Source organism: Portunus trituberculatus, chromosome 18 (genome assembly GCF_017591435.1).
Source record: "Portunus trituberculatus isolate SZX2019 chromosome 18, ASM1759143v1, whole genome shotgun sequence".
Taxonomy (NCBI): domain Eukaryota; kingdom Metazoa; phylum Arthropoda; class Malacostraca; order Decapoda; family Portunidae; genus Portunus; species Portunus trituberculatus.
The window spans coordinates 23416662-23440985 of NC_059272.1; the positions used below are offsets into that span (position 1 = coordinate 23416662).

At 39.8% G+C, this 24324-nt stretch overlaps 1 protein-coding gene across 1 annotated transcript in view; it reads left to right on the forward strand.

Moving 5' to 3' along the window:
* LOC123505764 (D(2) dopamine receptor-like) overlaps positions 1–24324 on the forward strand; it is a 161063-nt gene that overhangs the window by 38088 nt on the left and 98651 nt on the right. The window contains exon 2 of the mRNA XM_045257429.1: positions 15500–16529. Within this exon, the coding sequence (XP_045113364.1) occupies positions 15696–16529 (834 nt within the window). The 5' untranslated portion in view covers positions 15500–15695. The remainder of the gene's footprint in view (positions 1–15499; positions 16530–24324) is intronic.

A 24324-nucleotide genomic window follows, 5' to 3' on the forward strand; every position in this document is an offset into this window, starting at 1 on the left:
TACTTTAAATATATCGTGGGCGGTAAAAGTAAGGGGAATTTTTATACATTTCTCACGTTTTTAATTCAACACTTAAGTTTTAGTTGGGATTTGAGAATTTTCAGTGCATGAAGAGAGAGATTAGCGTTGGAAGTCGTGTCCTGACCTATTTTCTTTATTCTCATCTTTAAGCAGAAGCTTTTATTTTGCGCTGTTCATTGTTTTGGTAAAGTAGGTCTCCTTTCCACACAGCTCGGAGCGCATGGACTTCGCAGAATAGCACGTCAGCTTTCTTAACAATAGCTTTTTTTTTGTGTGTTTTGCTATACAAAACACCTGAACTGGAGTTTGAATAAGCTCATGCATCCTTCTTCTGCAACAACAACTTAGACTTGTTCTTTTTCGTCAGTAAGATGTTCATGTTCTTCAGGAATATTGCTCACCTTCCAATCATCAGGATTTTTTTTCAACAGAATATGGAAAGGCAAACTCGAAAACAGCAATGTAACTCATGTAATTCACACACTCCCTTTTTTAACAGTGAAATAAACTTCTAGCCTATTTTCCTTTCAGCTTGTGTGTGTGTGTGTGTGTGTGTGTGTGTGTGTGTGTGTGTGTGTGTTTGTGTTTGTGTTTGTGTGTGTTAAACAGTCTCACAAAGAAAGACTTTGCCACGTTTTCTCGACAGTGTAAATTTTCTTAATGGAATTGCTTAACAAAGTGTCAGTTTCTTCCACTCTTCATTGAAAATGTTTCAACTTTGTTACTGTCCGTGTTTCCCGGGAAGAGATTTAGGAAAGGCAACTAATACTGTGAATTGCGTCTCCCTTTCAGCAACACAATTACTGATAGAGAACTTTATATTTCCGCTGCAACTTAGACAATAGAATCACAATACAAAAAATACTACTACTACTACTACTACTAATAATAATAATAATAATAATAATAATAATAATAATAATAATAATAATAATAATAATAATAATTATACTGCTACTGCTACTGCTACTACTACTACTACTACTACTACTACTACTACTACTACTACTACTACTACTACTACTACTACTACAGATATTACTAGTAATCATTATAGTAATACAACCCAAACTTTTCCTCCTCTGTATCTGAAACAATAATATGTTCCGTAAGTTGAAATGTCTTTAGTCCTATACACTCACAATCACGTCCTTGGCTTATCTCTTCGTATGTGCGATTGTGCATGTTATGTTAGGAAGGAATACAGCGAAAACTTCAAGTGAAATATCTAGATCACAAGCTTTTTTGAACATAAACTAAATAGTAAAAAAAGGAAGAATCTCTCTCTCTTTCTCTCTCTCTCTCTCTCTCTCTCTCTCTCTCTCTCTCTCTCTCTCTCTCTCTCTCACATTTATTAACCCCTGGAGGCGGCAGAAGACGGAAGTTCGTGTCACCTTGACCTAAGTTGACTTTATCTAAGCTTTTCCTCGATCGAACAACACATTCATTTTAATATTATTTACTTTTACCTTATTTACTTTTCCTTCTACCTGACCTTCTCTCTTCCTTTTATTTATTATCCCTATATTTATTCATTTTGCCTCGTTCTAAACTTTTATCAGACATATTAATGAATCTGTGACGCGTTAAAGGGAAGAAGTCCTTGCTGTGACCTGAGTGTGACGCTCTGACCTATGCTGACCGGAATGTCACACTCCCGTGGCCGCCTCGTGACCTGTAACCCTCGGTGCAGTGTGTCTCTTGATCCGGCGGTCTGAACGAGGCGCACAGCGGTGCCAGATTACGGTCGCTGTTGTCCTGTGTGGGTGCGTCGTGAGTTGGCAGTAAGATGACACCCGCTGAGGGTCACCAGCCGCGTCCTGCCGGATTACCACGGCAGAAGGTGGAAAAAGAATGTTAGAAAAAAATGTGAACAGTCTCGTGAGTAGATTGCAGCATAGTGACGCACACTAACAAACACACACACACACACACACACACACACACACACACACACACACACACACACACACACACACACACACGTGCATACCACAACATGTCTCATAATTTATCATTGTGAGAGTGTCTCATATCTCTAATTGCTGCTGATACGAGATTCCTTGCTGTTTACAGTTCAGGCACGTTGTGTGTGTGTGTGTGTGTGTGTGTGTGTGTGTGTGTGTGTGTGTGTGTGTGTGTGTGTGTGTGTATGCTTGCGTGCGTGTGTCCGTGTGTGTGTGTGTGTGTGTGTGTGTGTGTGTGTGTGTGTGTGTCTGTGTGTGTGTGTAAGAAGAGCAAACAAGCAAGCTGCTTTCATTCAAGGAGGTGAGCTTACATAGAGAAGAGGCACAGTCGGAACCAAGGAGAGCATTTGATCCCAGTGTGTTGTCAGGATGTAGGTGGTGTTAGTGAACGGGGAATTAAGGACAGAGGTGGGAGACTTGGGAATTAGTTTACACATCTTTTACCCCTTTTTTTTTTGTAGTGGTTGTACGGAGAGGCTGGGAAAGAAAAGATGAGGATAGAATTTTTTTTATTTCCTAGATTACTTTCTACAACACAGGCTTGGAGTTGTTTTATGGTTATCCCTCAACGCCAAACAAACACACGAAGCTAACCGTAGCATAGCCAGACAGCCAGACACATAAATATGAAGATAGGTGGACATTCAACAACAATAAATAAATCGAAATAAACTACACATGAATTACCACTGTCATCATTAACTTCAATGTAAATAACGATGGTGATAAATGTAGAATCATTAGGGTTAGTAATCAGGATCGGGCTGCAAGTAGTGAATTAGTTAGAAATTGGTTCTGAAATAGAGCAGTTGATGGCTGGAATAGACTCGGTAATCTGGTTGTTGGTTCTGAGTCACTATGGAGCAATTTTATGGAGCGGGATGATAGATGGGTGGGTGTGCATACTTTATAAAGGGACTGCCACGTTTAGGCATATTTGTTTCTCGTTGTTTAACTTATGTACTCATGTTCTTATGATTCCATGATTTAACACTTCTTTCCAGACCTTCCCTACTATCTTTATCAGCTGCTCGTTTAGTCCCGACCATTCCAACAAAACTTAATCTTATCTCTCCAAGACAGTTCCTGGTCTGCCTAATTTTATCATCCATAGGTTCCCATTCTCTTACTCTTAACTGTTCAATTGTAGTTATCATCTGATGAAATTTGGTAAAGTTGTTGTTTGATCTACTTTTTTATTTGCCTTCTTGGTCAGAAAAGATGACAATTAGATTCTTTGTCGCTGAAACGTTCATTTCTAAAATTATTAACTTTAATCGATTGGTGAGTAAGTAGAGTAGATGTGTAGAGTTAATTAGCAATATTACCTTGAACTATTAAGAGAGCTCACCATCTGCCTACCTCGTCACCTGGTAGTACTTAATGTATCAGATATAATATTGCGTGCTTGTGTACAAGTGGGCAATACGCCAGGCAGGTTGACGGATAGTCGCAGCTGAGGAGATAAAAAAAATAGCGAAAATAATTTACCCTTTATGTTGAGTGGCATGTATACGTACATGACGTAGAGTGGAAGGCGTGGTATTTGTAGGTGTTGGGAGGGCGGCAGATCATGGGGTAGACGGCGGGGAACGCGGAAGAGAGCCCAGGGGAAAGGGTTAAGGATGGGATGGTAGTGGATGGTTGTATGGTGTAAGGGGAAGGGGGTCCTCGGCTCGCTGGTGCGTGTGTAGTGTTGTTATGCAATTATGAAGTGTATAAGCTCCTGTGGACTGTTGCTGCAGAATGTAGATAGACTAATGATTGTGTTTTTTTTTGTATTTATTTATGCAACTTCTCTTGATGTCAGTTTTTTTTTTTTCACCACTGACGGAGCATTGCATTATTTGTAGCAGGTATTTACTATAATGAAAGAGATTAATTATTCCATTCATTTCCTTGTTACTCTTCTTTTCATGACTATTTTCATGCTCCAGTTCTTCCCTCTATTTCCATGGCATTCCATCAGAAATAATCAGATGCTAATTCATTGCTCCATCTTAATTACGACTATCCAGCAGCCGGAAGGAACATGTTTTTTTATCCAGCTAATGAATGATATTATCTCACTGTAATGCAGCAGCACCAAACTCCAACTCAGGCCAGGAAGGAAACTCATAAACATTAAAATGAGACATTTTCACTGCGCAAATCTAGACAATTAATTTCTAAAGATTGCGACAAACAAGGTCACTGCATAAAATTGGCACTATTAAGGATGATGCCAAGATTCCAGACTTTTACTAATGGGGATAATTAGCGAAAAATGAGAGGCAAAATTAAGTCTGTCCATTAAGGAGACAAAAGACACAAGAGATTTGATAACGAGCTAATGGCGGTGGTACTGGATTCCTCCTTGACAAACTGTTTTAATTAGAAAAAAATAAAGTGAATTACTGCGTGTTACGAACGTGTCACAGAGTTTGCGTAATGAGAGAGAGAGAGAGAGAGAGAGAGAGAGAGAGAGAGAGAGAGAGAGAGAGAGAGAGAGAGAGAGAGAGAGAGAGAGAGAGAGAGAGAGAGAGAGAGAGAGACGGAATGAGACTTGAGCAATGGTAATAGTATTAAGTTCCCTGTTTGTACAGAGAAACCATGAAGAATTTCCTTAATAATTATTAATGACATATTTGTTGGCGTGACAAAATCGAGTAATTGATATCATGAAATGTCAGGAAGTAGACAGACATTGTTTCCACTTAAACGTAATGATGCGATGGACATAGAACGCAACACGTTAATGAGCGTAGCGCCTGCAATCATAAGGGCTCATTCTGACTCAGTGCATAGGAGGCAGTTACTCGTGGTGGGTGACCCAGTGTAGAGCTCAGAGTTGAACGCTCGGCATCACTCAGTACACGTACATTTTGGGATCCATGCTTACCTGTTTATCTGACTTTCATCTAATAGTACTCTTCATTATCCTTTCATGTTTGGGTGGATGATATTTCTTCTTTTTCATCCGCTTTATGTTACTTTCATCTGTATTTTCTCTTGACATTCTAGTTTGACGTTATTTATTTTCGTTATTTCCTTGACCTAATAATCCGTAGTAGTAGTAAGAATATTCCTCAGACGGATATTTAAAGCATCAATGGAAAGGAAAACTGATCCAGACGATGACAAAGAAAACGTAGCATAACCAACTGCACCATTGGTTTGTCTGCCTTAAGATCGTGGGAAGCCTGCCGTCTGGTGCTGGGATAATGGGGTCTGAGGATAAGAGGAGTGAAGCATTCCTCCTTTTAAGAATCGTTGTGATGATGCTATATTGGAGCAACAGTAGAGTTATCTGCCGGGGTCAAAGAAAGATCAGGTTTGGGTACACCAGGTTTAGGTTAATTCAGTTCATTGATTTCATTGTTCATTCCTTCATTATGTAGACCGTAATTTGAAAATGCATCATGTTTTTTGCCCAGAAATGAATAATAGATTGTGTTAAAAGACTATTTCATCAAATTATTTTTTCTGCATTTTTTTTATTTACTCAATGTTAATTTAGGTCAATTATATTAATATATATAACAATGATAACAATAATATAGCACGTGTACAAGTTTCCAAAGACCAACATTGAAAAGAGTAATACATTTAACAAATAATGGTGGGACTCTTAATTGGAGAAAGTTGTAAAGTGTCTGTCAGTTTAATGGCGTTGGATTACAGTTATCATCAGTGAGTTGCACGGTGTTCACGTGAGGGCTTTTAAGACAATGAGCATGTGTATCTTATAACGAGACGCTGTGATTAAGTGGCATGGGACTCAGGGACGCAGCTTAATTTAATGATGGAAGCACAAAATTAATCGAGGAAAAAAGAGTTAGGAGTTAAAAGAGAGAAAAAAAACTTAAACTATACCTCATTGTGTCAGAGGTAGTGGAACGAGTCAAGAAATATAAATGTTTAGGAACAATAATAGACAATAAATTTTCCTTTAATATGAATTTTGAGACACTTTACAAAAAAATCTAGAATGTACTTTGCAAGGCAATTAATTAAGTAGAAAAAGAACTGGAAGAAAGATTATGTTATATTCTATTCAGCAATAAATGAATTTATTCTTTCGTTCAACATAACTTGCTGTTACAAAATTGTAATCTCTTGAATTTTGCGTGACAAAGGTTCTTTATGGTCTCTCTTAATTAATCATTATTATTATTATTATTATTATGATTATTATTATTATTATTATTATTATTATTATTATTATGATTATTATTATTGTTATTATTATTATTATTATTATTATTATTATTATTATTATTATTATTATTATTATTATTATTATTATTATTATTATTATTATTATTATTATTACTATTATTTTTATTATTATTATTATTATTATTATTATTATTATTATTATTATTATTATTATTATTATTATTATTATTATTATTATTATTATTATTATTATTATTATTATTATTATTATTATTATTATTATTATTATTATTCTTCTTCTTCTTCTTCTTCTTCTTCTTCTTCTTCTTCTTCTTCTTCTTCTTCTTCTTCTTCTTCTTCTTCTTCTTCTTCTTCTTCTTCTTCTTCTTCTTCATCATCTTCTTCTTGTTCTTGTTCTTGTTCTTGTTCTTGTTCTTGTTCTTTTTCTTCTTTTTCTCCTTCTTCTTCTTCTTCTTCTTCTTCTTCTTCTTCTTCTTCTTCTTCTTCTTCTTCTTCTTCTTCTTCTTCTTCTTCTTCTTCTTCTTCTTCTTCTTCTTCTTCTTCTTCTTACTTTTCGTTTTACTCTTCATCTTCCTCTTCCTCCTCCTCCCTGCTTATGTAGAGGGAGCTGGGCATGGAGGAGCGTAATAAAGTTATGTAGAGAGCAGACAATAAGTTTCGTGTGAGGTAAGAAAACTAAAGCCATTTCATCAAGGTCGGGCGATTGTTGTGGGAGGGAGATTGAGAGAGAAATCCTTCTTTTTCCTTATCATTATTAGCATCTTATTGAAAAGCACCTCATCTGTTATGATCATCTATAAACCTGCCAACCGCCGCTAAGTATCTGGGATGATTTATGCCTTGGGATTTGGGGCAGTGAAACGCTCTTCTGCCGCCCTCTCACTGATAGGAGCGTAGCAAAGGTATAGGAGTGGTTTGAGATCCTCAGGCCATGCGTCGCTTTAAAAGATTTGAATAGAAAGGGGAAAAAAAAATATCAAAGGGTGTTTCTCTGGTGACATTTGTGTTTTATTTTATTGTAAGTTAATTCTTTATTTCTTTTCCTCGCTCATTATTCCAGCAGCCTTTTTTTTCTTTGTATTGTTCGAGGTGACTTTTCATTTATCTTCTTCGGTTTGTTATTCTTGTATAGGCTCATTATTTTTATTTTCTTTTTTTTTTTCTCTTGTGTATTGTTCATGGTGCTATTTTTTTTTTCCCCTTTTCTCTCATTGTCTGTACTGATGTGAAATTGTTCGTTTTACAGTGTGATATTTGTTTGCTCTTCAAGCCAGCTGGGACCTCGTAGGCAGTAGAATCAGGGAGAGGAGGTACAATTTTTGCTAAACTTTCCTTGACTATGTGGGAAATTTACATAATGCGGAACATGCTGAATGGCCACCTCTGCTCTCTCTCTCTCTCTCTCTCTCTCTCTCTCTCTCTCTCTCTCTCTCTCTCTCTCTCTCTCTCTCTCTCTCTCTCTCTCTCTCTCTCTCTCTCTCTCTCTCTCTCTCTCTCTCTCTCTCTCTCTCTCTCTCTCTCTCTCTCTCTCTCTCTCTCTCTCTCTCTGGGTCCGTGCGTGATATTCTTAAAGGCTCGGCATTAACGCGCCACGTGACTCTCGGATCCTAATCAGGCTCTTTCGGTTTTGCTTTACAGTTTTCGTTACATTTACCCCATTGTAGAAAGGTGGAAAAAGCAAGTGACCAATCATGATTTTAGAGAAACTTGCAGGGATGAAGTGGTGATTAAGACAGAACGTTATATGAAAAGTTAAAGTCACCATTGTTGTGTATATTGGAGACTGAAAGACATTTTTAACAAGAATGTAAGAAGAAATTGAATCCTCATTGCGAAAGACATGGATGAATAAATGGAGGTATCATGTATATTCCTTTCCTCCTCCTCCTCCTCCTTCTTCTTCTTCTTCTTCTCCTCCTTCGCCACACATTCTCGTCACTGCTGGCGTCTCATCAATTTGACATTTCTTACACTTTTCTGTGGACTCTGGGGGCCTGTATCCCTGTCCTTCCCGCATCCGATATGGTTAGGCCTAGAATATGTGTGTGAGGGTTAGGTTGGTATTGCGTAGCTGCCCTGATGGTTGAAGCTGGTTGTAGTAGTAATAGTAGTAGTAGTAGTAGTAGTAGTAGTAGTAGTAGTAGTAATGATTTTAGTAGAAGAGGAGGCATTTATTCATTCATCAGATCATTTATTTTCCTAAATATATATTTACGTTTTTGTAATCCTCATTCACTGTTTTTACTAGACTAGATTGTATTTTTAAAGTGTCTTTATACCTCATGATTAGCAATTTTGGGTGATGCAGAGTGGGTTAGGTGGGAGGGCCAAGCAGTATCTTGCACACAACTTCGCAGGAACGCGTGACTAAGGGTGACACCTTAATCATAGCCCTTAAAGCTCCTCTCCCTAACCACCACCTCATGTAGTGCTCCCAAATCCATCTCAAGCCTCATCCAGCCTCTTCCATTCCATAACACTCGTCCCACTCCACTTCTCCTGCAGTCCAGCACCAGCGCAGCGCCTCCAGGGTCGGCCACACGCGATCCCGTAGTTAAGTGTTCATGTGTCATTCATTACGCCGGCTGAACTGCCTCTGAGTGTTATAATTTGTCATGGATTATCATTTATTTTCTGCATCGTGCCCTACATTCGCCGCGCCCTGACACTCCCGCCTGCTTAGCTAGAATGGGTGTCGTGCACACGATCCGCACCTTCCTCTGATCTGCAGTGTCTCTCACTTCGTTTGCAAGACATCATTGGGTACGCTTTCCATGCCAGTGCCAGTGCCATTGCTGCCTATAATGTTTGATTCATTAAACTTTCATAGTCTTAATGGTTTATACATCAAACGAAAACTGTATGGTTGTAGTCTAACAGTTAGTATTTGGACTGAGGTGGTGAAATAACGCTGCTGAAACAGGAAACATGAACGTCCTTCGTAGGCCTGAAGCTCGAAATGTTTTAACACTTGCTTCACTACACAGCCTAGCTTTTAATAAGGGATGGTTGATCTATATATAAATTTCCATTTTTATCAAAGAAGTCTACCGTAAAGGCCCTTCCTTCCTCAGTAAAACACCGCATCCAGAGACAGAAAGCGAGCGAGGCCTCCTACAGAGTTGTCCTACCACACTAAAGGGAGATGACGTTCCCATGGGATGTGTCAGGTGGCGAGGGACAGTGTAATATGATATCTAAACATTTTCTTTAGAAATGTTTTGAAAGTTTTACATAAAGACTAGTTCCTTGATATTGTTGAATAAAAGAAGAAAAGTAATTACATAAGAGATTAACTTTGTCATGGTCGAAGGGATACATTATATTCATGAAATAATTTGAAAGCTGTAGTGAAGGATGATAAGAGCAGAAAGGTGGAGTTCGATCTCTTGACTCACTTTGGAGTTTTATGCTCGTGGAGAAGAGGCTTCCAGATCGCCTCTTAAGTCATCCATCATACTCGTCCCCCACCCTGGCTCGCCTCCAACACATGTGCTCTGTGTGAAATTGACGTCACTCAGGAGAAAGAAAAAAATGTTTACCGAAAATACTAGAGTCCTTCTAGATGTTAATAATAAAACGTTAACAACGCACGATGTAGAGAATTTAAAACAAAGATTGTAAGATATTTGTTCATGATAAACTTAAAGAAAAGCTGAAGTGAATGTTGATGACTCATCTTGAAAAATTTAATAGGTAAGATGAAAACTTAATAGCATCTGGCACAGTGGATAAAAGAAAAAGATTCATTATGCCCATAATAGGAAAGATCTAAAATAATCTTGTCAAATAAGAAAAAAATAAATAAATGATAATGAAAGTGTTATACCATGGAGTGGAAGGAAAATTACGATGTTCTTTTCTATCATCGAGGTAAAAACAGAAAACAGTAATAAAAACAGTCTAGCCAAGCAGTATCAAACGGATGTGTGATGTTCGCGGCACGTGTGTAGCCTAGAGCTTTTGCGACGTTTTTCCCTTTTTATTAAATATCACACAAATGAATAATGAAATGTGTTAGTTATGAATACGTGCAGAAGAGTAGGTGGGAAAGAAGAGAAGATGATGTAGACTATTGTGATAAAACCCTTCTGTAATCCTTCTAGAAGTTTGGAATCATCTAACTAGGAAGGGAAGTAAATCATAAGCGGTACAGGACATTTAGATATAGAATCCATGAGAAGCAAAGGTGATAATTACAAATGGCTGTGTGAGAAGCCTCTTTTATAACCTTTATTCAACTTACTTCTTAATCGTTTGCAAAGTAGGAAGAAATTCGGGTCAATAGCAGCATAAGACCGTCATTTGTATAGAATCCATGAAAAACAAGTACATAAATACAGATCAAAGTGTGAGAATTTCCGTCCTATTTGTTTATCGTATGCTGAGTAAGAAGAAACTCAGGCCAGAAGGAGTAAAGGATATCCAAGTGTTTTATAACGTTGCCTCACGGTCCTAAACTTTTACAGGACAGAAGAATTGTAATAGAAAAAGGGTTGTTTATGGAAAGCGTTTTCTTTTTAAATGGTGGAAGTTCTTTTATAAATATCAAGAATGCTGGAGTTGTTTCTCAAAAGTCAACTAGACCAAGTCAACGTCCTTATAAAAAGTATGAAGAGAAAGTTTTTCTCTCCTTGTCGTGATGAAAAACGAGTGAAATGTCAAGAGTCTTACCATCGTTGTAACTCTCCTCGAAGATTGATAGTGGCTTGCAGTTTTGTTATGGGGACTTGTGACACTTAGCGTGAAGATGTTGTCTGAAGGGTGTTTGGCACAGCGATAAGACACGATGTGGAGAGAGAGAGAGAGAGAGAGAGAGAGAGAGAGAGAGAGAGAGAGAGAGAGAGAGAGAGAGAGAGAGAGAGAGAGAGAGAGATTCAGCAAAATTTTCTTTTCCATTTTCCCTTCAAATGCTAATAAAGTTTTAGCTTTCAAAGACTTATTATTCTTGGTTTTATTTCAACGAAATTCTTATGCAAACAAGACAGATATCATTTTGTATAAAACGTTTAAAGGAAGAAACACACACACACACACACACACACACACACACACACACAACAGACATAGGTGAACAAGCACACAGGCATAGATAAGCAAGCAAACTCACGGACAGAAATAGATATAAAAGCGCACACAAGCAGAGGCAGAGACAGACGTAGATTCATGTATAAAACACAACTTCTCCCAACAACCGTCGCCTCTCTCAACGTTCCTAGCGCTAATACCTCACAAGATCAAGCCGGAAGGAAAAAGACAGACACAAAGGGGACGAGTATTAAAAGAAGCCGCCTAAGGGTAATTCTGAAGCCGGAGAGCTGCGCATCTGCATATGAATTAGTAGTTTCTTTGTATGGTTCACGCGAAATGCAAATGAGTGTCGCTCCATATCGTTCCAAAATGGCACGGCAGAGCGGCGGAAGAGTTTAAAATAGAATGTCGTTTTTGTTTTGGATTAGAGAAGATCGCGAGGTGACAGACACTTCGGAAAATTCAATGATTGGACTCCTAGTTTTATTTCTCAATCTCTTTCTCTCTCGGTATAGTAGCTGGAACTTAATTCATGGAAAAATGTGTGCGTTTTTTTTTTCTTTTCTTTTACTTTTATTTCTTGTCTCTCCGGATAATTCAAGGTCTTTTCTACCAGCACATCCTTATAATCCAAATGAAACTATAAATGAACATTGTATTGATAATGTGAAAAGGGGAGAGAGAGAGAGAGAGAGAGAGAGAGAGAGAGATTTTACATACAAAAACTAAAAAAAAATATATAATGTTTTTATCCTCGTTTTGCCCTTGGACATTAAATTATACTGCGAAAGCGATAAGAGCAAGTAAAAAAAAAGTTTCCACTGGTGATAATGGTGAAAGTTTTAAAAGGAAAAAGATAAACTTGCAGAAAAAACAGAACTTAGCACCAACACACACACACACACACACACACACACACACACACACACACACACACACACACACACACACACACAAACACAAACATAGGGTAAAGCATATTTTCACTAACCATAAATTTATATACATACATTTAATTTCAAACTTTGGTAAACAGCAACACGATAAAATGGCCTGACAGTTACCACACACAAAACAAAGATCATCCACGCAATAACAAACAAAACCATTAACAAAATACCAAAGTCGAATCATATCCATGGGAGTTCAAAACCCTCAAAAATCATAAAACAAACACGCCATTGAAGGAAACACTAATACAACCAATACATCAAAATTCAAATACTCGAATATTTTAAAAAAGAAAAACACAGACTCAATAAACATGTAGGCGGCTTGAACACACACACACACACACACACACACACACACACACACACACACACACACACACACACACACACACACACACACACACACACACACACACACACACACAACGACCTTGACCTCACAGCCACATAAAACACCAGTCCAGTCCAAACACGAGCCGCCAACACAGCATTTCTTAAACAGGGGCGAAGCGAGCTGGCCTCCCACAGACCACGTTACAACCCTTAGTTACACAGACATAAAGGACTAAACCTCCATCGGCAGCGACCTGAACCTGTAAATGTGACGGCGCATCGCTACACTACGTTGAGAGTGAAAAATAGCACCCAATTTCTGGCGCAGGGGGAGGCGGCGGTGGAAATGGAGGAAGAAATGTAGGAGAAGTATTGCTAGATGATTGTACATCGGGAATATTTACAGTCTTAAGGGTTCCTTGTGGTGATGGTGGTCAAGAGAGAGAGAGAGAGAGAGAGAGAGAGAGAGAGAGAGAGAGAGAGAGAAATGTACTCGATTTACTATTCTACGTAGAACGATGAGAGAAACAGAAGAGTACACACACACACACACACACACACACACACACACACACACACACACACACACACACACACACACACACACACACACACACACACAACAGACAAAACAAACAGACATTGCGACAGAATGAGAAGAAGAGAGGAGGTGATAACAGTGAGGGATGAATGGAAGGGGAAGATAAAACATTTCCACTAATTTTTTCCTTTAATTGCATCACGACGTAAGGGGCGCCGCAGTGTGTCCAGTGAAGTAAATTGCTTTTTTTTTTTTCATTTCTCTTATACAAATTGGAGAAATTCGTTTGTATATTTGTATGTAGTTCCATTTTACTTGTGTGTGTGTGTGTGTGTGTGTGTGTGTGTGTGTGTGTGTGTGTGTGTGTGTGTGAATGGGTCTACGAGTTATCTAATGCTATCAGTCATATTGATTTAAGGAGTGGCACATATCTTATTTAATTTCTATGAGGTAGAGTGTATCGATGCTTCAATTTAATGCCTGTAATGAAAAAATATTATGTTACCTTTTCCTGTTTTTTTTTTTTTTTTTTTGTGCTAGCTCTCTTTTGCAGCATCCCTCTCAGCGTGTTATCTCTCAATATTGTTTTAGTTGCAATTTGAAGTATTCGTTTTGTGTACTATGTTTCAGATACAATACAGTTATTTTTCTCATATTATGTAGCGTTCCTGCCTCTCTTATTCTCTTACAGTTTTACTACTTTCTCTCTTCATTTATCAAATAGGCGCGTTGTGTTTTTAGTCTTAACAGTAATTATTATCTCCTTTGCCTATGTTCCTAGTATATTTTCATATGTATATTTTCATGTATAGTTTAGTTTTAGCAATATTTTTTTTCTTATTTTTCTCTTGCTTTGTTTTCTATCCACTTTGATCTGTGCAGTGTCCATTGTTCTTCAAGTGTTCACGTCTGTCTCTCAGGTTCAGTTTTTATCTATGTATCTTCTTTCATGTTCCTATTAGTTTTCTTAAATATTTTCTATATGTTCAAGTCTTTTTTCGTCCTCTTTAAGTTTTGTACCTGCACTGTTCCTTAAATAATGAGTAATTTTCAATACATTTTCATGGCCTACTCAATACAGGTAAAATTTCGTAGTTTCCATCCGCGCATCTCTGGTTTTCCTTTCATCGCCGCGATGCCTACCTTTCTTTTCCACCTCAAGACCCGTCTCTCGCACCTGTGCTCATTGTATCACGCGATATATCATATATTAGCACAATATTCCATCCTGGGAACGTGTTTTCAATAAATAATTCAATATCTCCATCACAATCTTCTTTGAGTTATTGTTATATCTTTTCACCTCATAACGATCAAAGATTGAGAATATTTATGGATGTAATCAATATATATATATATATATATATATATATATATATATATATATATATATATATATATATATATATATATATATATATATATATACACCGTTTGTGAAATTGCCCATTTCATGAAATGGGCAAACCCAATTCATGAAATGAACCTAACCTAACCTAACCTCACCTCACCTAACCTAACCTAACCTAACCTAACCTAACCATTTCATGAAATGGCCACTCCATTGCACATTTCATGAATTGGGTTAGGTTAGGTTAGGTGAGGTGAGGTTAGGTTAGGTTAGGTTAGGTTAGGTTCATTTCATGAATTGGGTTTGCCCATTTCATGAAATGGGCAATTTCACAAACGGTGTATATATATATATATATATATATATATATATATATATATATATATATATATATATATATATATATATATATATATATATATGTGTGTGTGTATGTATATATATAAACAAGTTGTATCTTTATATCTCGTCAAGTATTTATTATTTTTCTTATCACTTCATTAAGTTCCTTTTTTATTATACTATTTTGTATCGTAATATTCATTGTGTTAAGTTCAGTCGATCCATGACAGGTTAATATTCTTACCTACTGCGCTTCCCTCCGCTCTGACCTCCGGCCCTTCGCTCCAGCGTCCACACCAGCAACAGTAGTGATTGTGGAATGCAACAGAGCATCATATTCCTACCGCAGTGATGGTATAGATTCTTAGACTATGATAAATAACAGAGAAGGGGGAGATCAGATTTATACATAAGTATTGAATGTTCCACAGCATGAATGATCTATGAGAGAGAGAGAGAGAGAGAGAGAGAGAGAGAGAGAGAGAGAGAGAGAGAGAGAGAGAGAGAGAGAACGTCCATAGAAAAATCGTCTTGGCAGATAAAGATAGAGACAGTAAAATAGAATGAAAGGGAGGAAGGACCAGCGCGTGTCGGGATAACCAGCAGGAGACGCAGGCTGGCTGTGCATCCCTGGCGAGGCTACACCCTGAGTCCTCCTCACTCTTCCTTAATCCCGACGTAAACTGTCTTAATGGAAACTTGATCGCAGAGTAAGGAGATCATGCTTTCCACTGCTTCCCCTACCAGATGGCTCTAATTGTGTTTTCTCTCCCCACAGGTAAAGTGCAGTGGTGATGGAGTATTGCTATTGGTGGAGAAGTGATTTACTATGAGAGTGAATATTCGGGGAGAAAACCGAGACATGAGGGAGGCGAGGAGCGGGAGAGCGAGGTAGCAGCAGCAACAGGAACACCGCCAAACCATAGTGTGTGTTGCGTGCGCTTTGTGAGTCTATCGGCGGTTGGAGAGACGTGATGGTGGCCGGGGGGGCGGCGACCCTTCCCAGAGCCTCTACTGGAGTTGCCACCGCCTGGTCGAGGATCAGTGGTGCCGCGAGGGAATTGGGCCAAGGATTACCTTCTCCCCAGGCTTTGACCGACGCCGGGGACCTGCCTACCGGAGGGGGGCCGTCTCTATACGGGGATGGCCCCGCCTCATCGTTCCCGTCCCCGTCTGGAGGTTCCGAGGAAGGGGAGAGGAACGTAACAGGTGGTAGTGGGCATAGGTTGCTGTGGTCTATATACAGAGCCAGTGGAGTGCACAGAAACGAGAGTGGAAGAAGCGGTATTGAAGTGAGGGGAGGGAGTGATGTGCAGGGCAGTGATCAGCCCCTGAGTGCTGGTTATAACCTGACGGTGGGTGGAGTGCTGGGCGAGTCAGGGGGAAGCGTGGAAAACGTAACATCAAGTGTGGAGGATACTAAAAGTCACGGACTCTTAGATATCCTGATGGGCTCCACGCCGCCACTTTCCGAACGGAATGTGACGCACCGCAACGCCTCGGTCATCAAGGAGGCTCTCGGCTTCACTTTAGACTCCGGGGGTGACGTCTACACGTCCCCCTCGGAGACAGGTGGGCTGCAGAGGCTGCTGTTGGGCAGGCCGGAGCCAGTGTACCTCTCAGCCTTGGACGACAACCTGAGCGTGGAGCGCCCAAGTTTCTCCACCATTACCAACTACACGGAGCCGCTCTTCGCAGACTACCCGCCTCATCTCCTGGACTTCGCAGTGTTCTGCTGCGTCCTGTTCATCGTGCTGGGCGTGCCAGGAAACCTCATCACCATTATTGCCCTCGTCAAGTGCAAAAAGGTCAGTACACTTTCCACTTACTTGTTAAGTGTAGCTTAGTTTTGTGTTTCGCTGAGCACAACGTTACTTTTTATGCCCAGTTGTCCATGGCCGCCGGGCAGGTGTTTTCATGCAACATTTTTGGCGCGTGGTCTTATTTGTTTGTCCTTTCCCATGCATGAGTGACGGCGAGTGTGTGCGCTCGTTCTTTATACAAGGCAGAGGTTCTCTTCTAGGAATAAGAAAGGAAATATCAGTTTAAATATCTTTGGACTCAAGAATTACTATTTTCTTTCTGTATATATGTGTACGTGTGGAGAAAGAGAGAGAGAGAGAGAGAGAGAGAGAGAGAGAGAGAGAGAGAGAGAGACATTTATTGATATCTATAGTTCTAAAGTAAGGAAAACTGGTGTTCATTCCAGACACCGCGTAGGAATCAGTCGGTAGCATGTATCCCACCAAGTATGTCTGGTAAAGGGTAACCTGTGTGGGTGTGATCATCAGTCACCACCTTAGTAGCTCCGCATTGCGAATAACAATGGGTGAAGAAAAAATCACTTGGGGGTCAAAGCAACAGCCTTTGAGCGTTTGGAAACCCCGTACATGGTAATAAAGACCCCTCCTCATGGGGGCGACGCTGCCATGGCGTGTTGGTGACTTCCTGCCTGAAATAATCATGTGTTACGAAAGAGGTAAAACTAACCAGGAAGCTGTTTAACGCTGAGCAGTGTACAGGAGGGAGCAGAACATTACCATCAGAGTGAATGGGAGTGAAAACGTTTTAGATTCTAAGGTAGGCAAGTGAAAGAACAGAGAACGAGTAACGCAAGGCGGAGAAAAAGAATATTGGAAAAGTAAAGAAATGAAGGAAGAAGAAGAAGAAGAAGAAAATAATAATAAGAGAGAGAGAGAGAGAGAGAGAGAGAGAGAGAGAGAGAGAGAGAGAGAGAGAGAGAGAGAGAGTATTACGTTCCCTGGTAGCTCTTCGTGTCTTGTTCGTCCGGTGTCAGTATGTTTAACTCATATTCAATATTCTCATTTGCATTCGGTCACAGCCTCATTCAGACGCCGCCACCTTGCAATTAGTCTAGTAGGTTCGTCTTGCTGCTCCAGTTATTTCTTTTCAAGCTTAATTTTTTCTTCTCCCTTTCTTTAAATTTTTCTTTCACTTTCTCTCCTTTCTGTGTCTGAATTACCATGCACATTTTTCATGCTAGATTCTCGGCCTTCTTTATTCTCTTTGACGACGCAGGACACAAAATTCTAAGTAACATTTGAAAGTTTCATGGAACTAAGGAAGATCGCCTGGTCTTGCTGTGTCACCCTCACCAGTCTCTTCTGAATTCGAGCACACACTCTCTCAGGGCAATAAACCCATTTTGTCTCCTTTCTCTTGAGGTTGATCGTGTATTAGTGACCGTCAGGGGATTTGTCTGTCGGTATTTTGATATTCTGTTGCTGGTTAGCCAGCGGCAGTAACACAGCAGTCACAAGCCAAAGGGGAATAAGCCTGCTTCTATGTGTGTGTGTGTGTGTGTGTGTGTGTGTGTGTGTGTGTGTGTGTGTGTGTGTGTGTGTGTGTGTGTGTGTGTGTGTGTGTGTGTGTGTGTGTGTGTGTGTGTGTGTGTGTGTGTGTGTGTGTGTGTGTGTGTGTGTGTGTGTGTGTGTGTGTGTGTGTGCTACAATTTTCGTCATGAGGCAGTCACGGGGCATCACGCGAGCCAACTCTTTCCTTTACAGTAGAAGGATTAGTGTTGATAGGCCATAAAAAGTTTTACCGCATGATGATTCTTCTCACCTCCTTGTCCTCGTCCTCTGCTTGTTTGTTCTTTTCTTCCTCCAGGCTCTACCGGTCTCTCTCCTCTTTCTCCTAAGTGTGTGCAATCCGAGCAGGACGCGCACTGCAGACGCTGTTTTGCTTTTAAATGTTTTCTTTTTGTATTGTTATAATGTTAGGACGCCATTCCCATTGTGTGCTCAGTGCACCGCTGTTTGCACCGCCCCAGGGCATTGGATACACCGTGATGATATTATGCACTGCTCTCTCTCTCTCTCTCTCTCTCTCTCTCTCTCTCTCTCTCTCTCTCTCTCTCTCTCTCTCTCTCTCTCTCTCTCTCTCTCTCTCTCTCTCTCTCTCTCTCTCTCTCTCTCTCTCTCTCTCTCTCTCTCTCTCTCTCTCTCTCTTTCTCTCTCTCTCTCGTCAAGCGTAGAGCGAAGCAATGTCACTTTTCCGTAGTGTCTTTTCTGGTACCAAGAGGCAAGAGCCACTTTGGGCAAGTGTCCAGCTTGTGTTTCCTTTATTGTCTTAACGAAAACCACTTGGACAGACGCGAGTGTTGCTTCAACACTAGACTTTGCTTGAAGACAAAATAGCACTGTAGCACTTGGCTAGCGTCCATGAAAGTGCCATGACCTAACGTTTCCTGGGCCTGCGGCGTGGTGGCCCTGAGGATGACTCATGGAAGCTATTCATGGAAGTGTCAGGGTTGTATTATCCAGACAGCAGGTGTTCCCCTTGCTGGTGGCCGAAGCTCTGATGGTACGAGCACCACCTCATTTTCTTCACATGCATCTCACAATATATAAAATTCTAAAAACATGTTTTATTGTCAAATATGGTTACAGATAAGTCCTAAGAAATCAAAACAGTATTTCACATATGTAATTTCTTTATTTAGATAAGCATCTTATCCCAATTAACTGTTAGAAAATTTTCAATTGATTATTTTCCCTTTTTAATAATGATGCATGTGTACAAAAGAAAAAGAAAGTTGCAAATAAACATTTTTCCTTTAAGATTACAGATGACTTAAGCATTATTAATATAAGAGAAAAGTATATATTGATTTAAGAAAATAAACTATCTTGCATTTATAGAAAATAAAATACAGTTACACCACTGCTGAGAATTTGGATTTTTTTATTGAATATTTTCACTTTAAAAAAAAATCCGGACCTGTGGTGAAATCAGAACATTTTTCCAACAAAATGTATTCCTCCAAGATTACAGATACATAAAGTATGAAAAGTAAGAGATCATTAATACATTAATATAAAAATCATATATTGAAAAGATGACAGATGACAATGCACGTGTTTAACAAACGCCAGTCAGGAAGATTGGCTTTCCGGTGGGGCCTTCTCTCCCCCTTAGCAGGCTTTACTGTTGCAGCAGCGCACTGCAGGCGACGGCTTGTTGCACTGACACACGCGTGTCATGGTTAGCAGAAAACCATAATTTCACTTTTGTTCTCCCTTACCAACGTCTGTTGTTTTTAACAATATACTATTCTGTTCTGTTCGAATATGGAGAGTCACATCAACCAAAAAAATTAACCAGATGCAAATCATGTATAAATTTGTTGATAGATTCGTATCCAAACGTAGTATTGCTGTAGTGAAGCAGATAAAACTGGAACAATTTTCTCAAAATATTTCCACTTATTTTTCCTTACTCTTGTTTCCTCACTCAGTTAGGTCACTTGAGGATATACAGGTGGACACGGAATCAGAGAGAAGGAGGAAGAGGAGGAGGAGGAAGAGGAGGTGGAAGAGGAAGACTTGGAGGAGGAGGAGGAGGAGGAGGAGGAGGAGGAGGAGGAGGAGGAGGAGGAGGAGGAGGAGGAGGAGGAGGAGGAGGAGGAGGAGGAGGAGGAGGAGCAGGAGCAGCAGCACCAGCACCAGCACCAGCAGCAGCAGCAGCAGCAGGAGGAGAAGAAGGAGAACGAAGAGAAGGAGAAGAAAGAGAGGGATAAAACAAAGAACGATGAGTAGGAGTAAGAAGAGGATGAGGAGGAGGAGGAGGAAGAAGAAGAGAACGGAAAAATGAAGACGTGTGGAATTGATTCAGTGCAACATTTCTTTATATTTCAACATTTTTAGCAAGCTTTCCTCTGAAGACTGATAAGAAGACATTAAGTTGTCATCAAAGGGACGTTACTTATAGCTGAGTCAAAAGGAGTCATTGCCAGGGCTTGGAGTGAGTGGGCGAGGAGAGTGTGGCGGAGGCAATGGAATGGCAAGGCAGCATGAAAGTACGAATTAGTGTGTTATACATGTATGAATTGTGGAGGTACTGTATGTAGATGTGTGTATTGTATGTTATTTTAGTTTTTTTTTTTTTCTAGCCTATAGCGCTGTCCAGCTTCCACCCATTAGCGGCGCAGACAATTTTATTTATAGTGGTACCCATAGTAGGGCCCATATCACTAACAAAGCGCATCTTGGGTGTAAGGCAATAACACCTCCACCTAGAACCTGTGTATCATGGTGACATGTAGGTAACTCGACAAATGACAAAGTTTCAAGACGGTACGTGGTTTGATTCGAACCTACGCATGGATGTCTGCCCGATTACACGCTCACTACCTTCCACTAAGCTACCGCCACCTTATCTACAGAAAAGGGGCTGAATTCTTGTGTGATTTTATACTTCATTGAGGTTGAAAAATATATAGGATCGTGAATGTTAGTGTGTGTGTGTGTGTGTGTGTGTGTGTGTGTGTGTGTATAGCGATAGTCAATATATTGTTGTTGTTATTGTTTTACTGTGCATGTGTCATTTTTCACAAGACTACTGTTTGAGATTCTTTTCAAAATTCACCTTCCACACAGATTGCTTTATTCTCTCAGTTCATTTTTATGCAAGTCTCAGACACAGTGCATTTTCAACTCCGTGTTTTACTTCAAATGCTATTTTTTTTTTTTTTTTTTTTGTTACCTTATTTTCCACGCTACCATTTCCTTCATGTTTCCTTCTCCACCACCACCACCATCACCACCACTACCTCCTCCTCCTCCTCCTCCTCCTCCTCCTCCTCCTCCTCCTCCTCCTCCTCCTCCTCCTCCTCCTCCTCCTCCTCCTCCTCCTCCTCCTCCTCCTCCTTCTTCTTCTTCCTTATCCTCCTCTTCCTCCTCCTCCTCTCCTCTACCTCCTCCTCTTTCTCCGAACCTTCTCAAATCATATTGATATCTTCCATCTCTTCCATTTGTCTTCCATTTCCATTCGTCTTACTTTCCCTCGTTTATCTTTCTTTATTCTTTCATTTGCATTTTTCAACCATTTCCTCATCGTTCCTATCCTATAACGTATTTCTTTATTCTCCAAGCTTTATATATCACGAAAAACCGAGGCACTGTTTAGAACGTAAAAAGAATGAGAAAATTACTGTTCGGTAGGAAAGTAACAAAGGAAAGAAGGAAGGGAGGGAGGAATAAAACTCTAGAAGCAGCAGGTGTCAGGTAGAGAATACAATGCAGGTGAAAGGTATAATTAGTGTTGATGAGTGTGCGAAGGTACACATTGCCAGCTTGTTGTTGCTCTTGTTGCTGATGTTTGCCCGTTGTTTATGAGTGGTTAGTTCCTGTGCTTGACTTGGGGGGACGTGGGGAAGGAAGGGTGGGGAAGTTAGGTGAGTGTTTACGTGTGATGACTACGTTGTTGGATTGGTGTATGAATCTCTCTCTCTCTCTCTCTCTCTCTCTCTCTCTCTCTCTCTCTCTCTCTCTCTCTCTCTCTCTCTCTCTCTCTCTCTCTCTCTCTCTCTCTCTCTCTCTCTCTCTCTCTCTCTCTCTCTCTCTCTCTCTCTCTCTCTCTCTCTCTCTCTCTCTCTCTCTCTCTCTCTCTCTCTCTCTCTCTCTCTCTCTCTCTCTCTCTCTCTCTCTCTCTCTCTCTCTCTCTCTCTCTCTCTCTCTCTCTCTCTCTCTCTCTCTCTCTCTCTCTCTCTCTCTCTCTCTCTCTCTCTCTCTCTCTCTCTCTCTCTCTCTCTCTCTCTCTCTCTCTCTCTCTCTCTCTCTCTCTCTCTCTCTCTCTCTCTCTCTCTCTCTCTCTCTCAGGTCAAGGCTGTCTGGGAATGGGTTGCGTGCACGTGTATGCCGCCACATGCAAAGGGATTCCCCATTTTTTGCAGTAATTAATTTTGTGACCCACTACTTCCTCTCCCGTAAGTAGTGGGGCTGTCACTCCAAGACGGCTCTCCGATACTACACCTCTCATTACTGCTACTTCTGCTAATTAACATGACCATCGTTACTCATATGACCATTAGTGTTATTGCTGGTGTTATTATTATTATTATTTTCAACTTTGTTATTGTTATTGCCATTGTTGTTGTCATAATGGTAATAAGAGTAAGAAGAAGAGCAACAATAATAATAAGAAGAAAAGCAATAACAAAAGAAACAACAATAACCACACCAACAACAACAATAACACCAACAACGACGACGACAAAAACAACAACAACAAAGTTTAATATTCCTCCCCCCACGCAATGGAAAAGAGTAATTGTAAAACTCTGCCATGAATAATAAAGAGAGTAAGGGGAGGAAAAAACCGCAATAATAATTCAGTTTTTTTTTTTTTTTCATCATCTCCTTTGTCCGGCAGCCTTTTATGATAACACGCCCCTTTACATCAGAGAAAAATGCTTTGTTACATAAAGAGATTCATGCCTTGTCCGTTTCAGTTTTTTTTTTTTTTTTGTAGGTCTTGTTGTTTGTTGTTATTATTATTATTATTATTATTATTATTATTATTATTATTATTATTATTATTATTATTATTATTATTATTATTATTATTATTATTATTATTATTATTATTATTATTATTATTATTATTATTATTATTATTATTATTATTATTATTATTACCACTACCACTATTACTAACTCTACTTCTACTTCTACTTCTACTTCTACTTCTACTTCTACTTCTACTTACTACTACTACTACTACTACTATCATTATCATTGTTATTATTGCAGTTACTTCTACCTTGTTTCCAAAGTTTGTGAAATTCATGTAGTTTTATATTTCAATGCCGATTTGGGTCTTCTAAGTTAGGTTAGATTAGCTTTGCTTTTAGTTAAGTTACGTCAAGTTGGGAGAGATAAGGCTTGGCTATGAGAGGTTCGGTTAGAAAAGCTTCAGAAAAAAAAACATCTAGTTGCAGATATCAGTGTTGATTAATTTAAGTTAAGGTTAAATTTAGCTAGGTTTTGCTCTCTTGCCTTTTGGAAATCCACCTAGTTGCAGAATTCAGCGTCAGTTAATTTGATCTAATTAGGAAATGGTAGGTTACGTCGAAGAAACGCCAGAAAATTGACATACCAAGATTCATTACGTTGGCTTTATCAGATTTCATATTTACTCTTACTTCTGACGGTCCAAATAGGTACACATTCCGAGGTGGATTAAGTTAGCTCAGACAAGATTGTGTAATATTACGTCAGGTTCAGTTACAGCGGTGGAGAACATACACATTTCCAGATCGCATTTCGGCCCGGATATTCACACGTCGCTTCGGATACTGTTCTCGCCCTAGATCTGTGACGTCAGGTCGATAACAGCAACTCCCTACCATATTTTTCTAGGGTCAGGCTGTGGCGACAGGAGAAAAATGGAGAGGAGGAGAAGCAGCAGCACAAGTAGGTGGAAGAGGAGGTGAAGGAGGTGGAGGTGGCAGAAGAGGAGCAAGAAAAGGAGGAGGGGAAGATGAAGAGGAGGAGGAGGAGGAGGAGGAGGAGGAGGAGGAGGAGGAGGAGGAGGAGGAGGAGGAGGAGGAGGAGGGAAGAAAGGGAGGTGGTGGATAAAAGGGGTAAGAAAAATTAATTAAGAGAATTGAATGAGAATAATAGCTAGATAGATAAATAGAAAGGTGGACAAATCAATAAAAGCGTCTGAATGGAACAATGAAAGACGAGGTTAGAAGAGAGAGAGAGAGAGAGAGAGAGAGAGAGAGAGAGAGAGAGCCTTCAATCCCCTGCCAGTGGCCGTGTTATCAAGGCAGTATCAGCCGCCGTCCAGATAAGG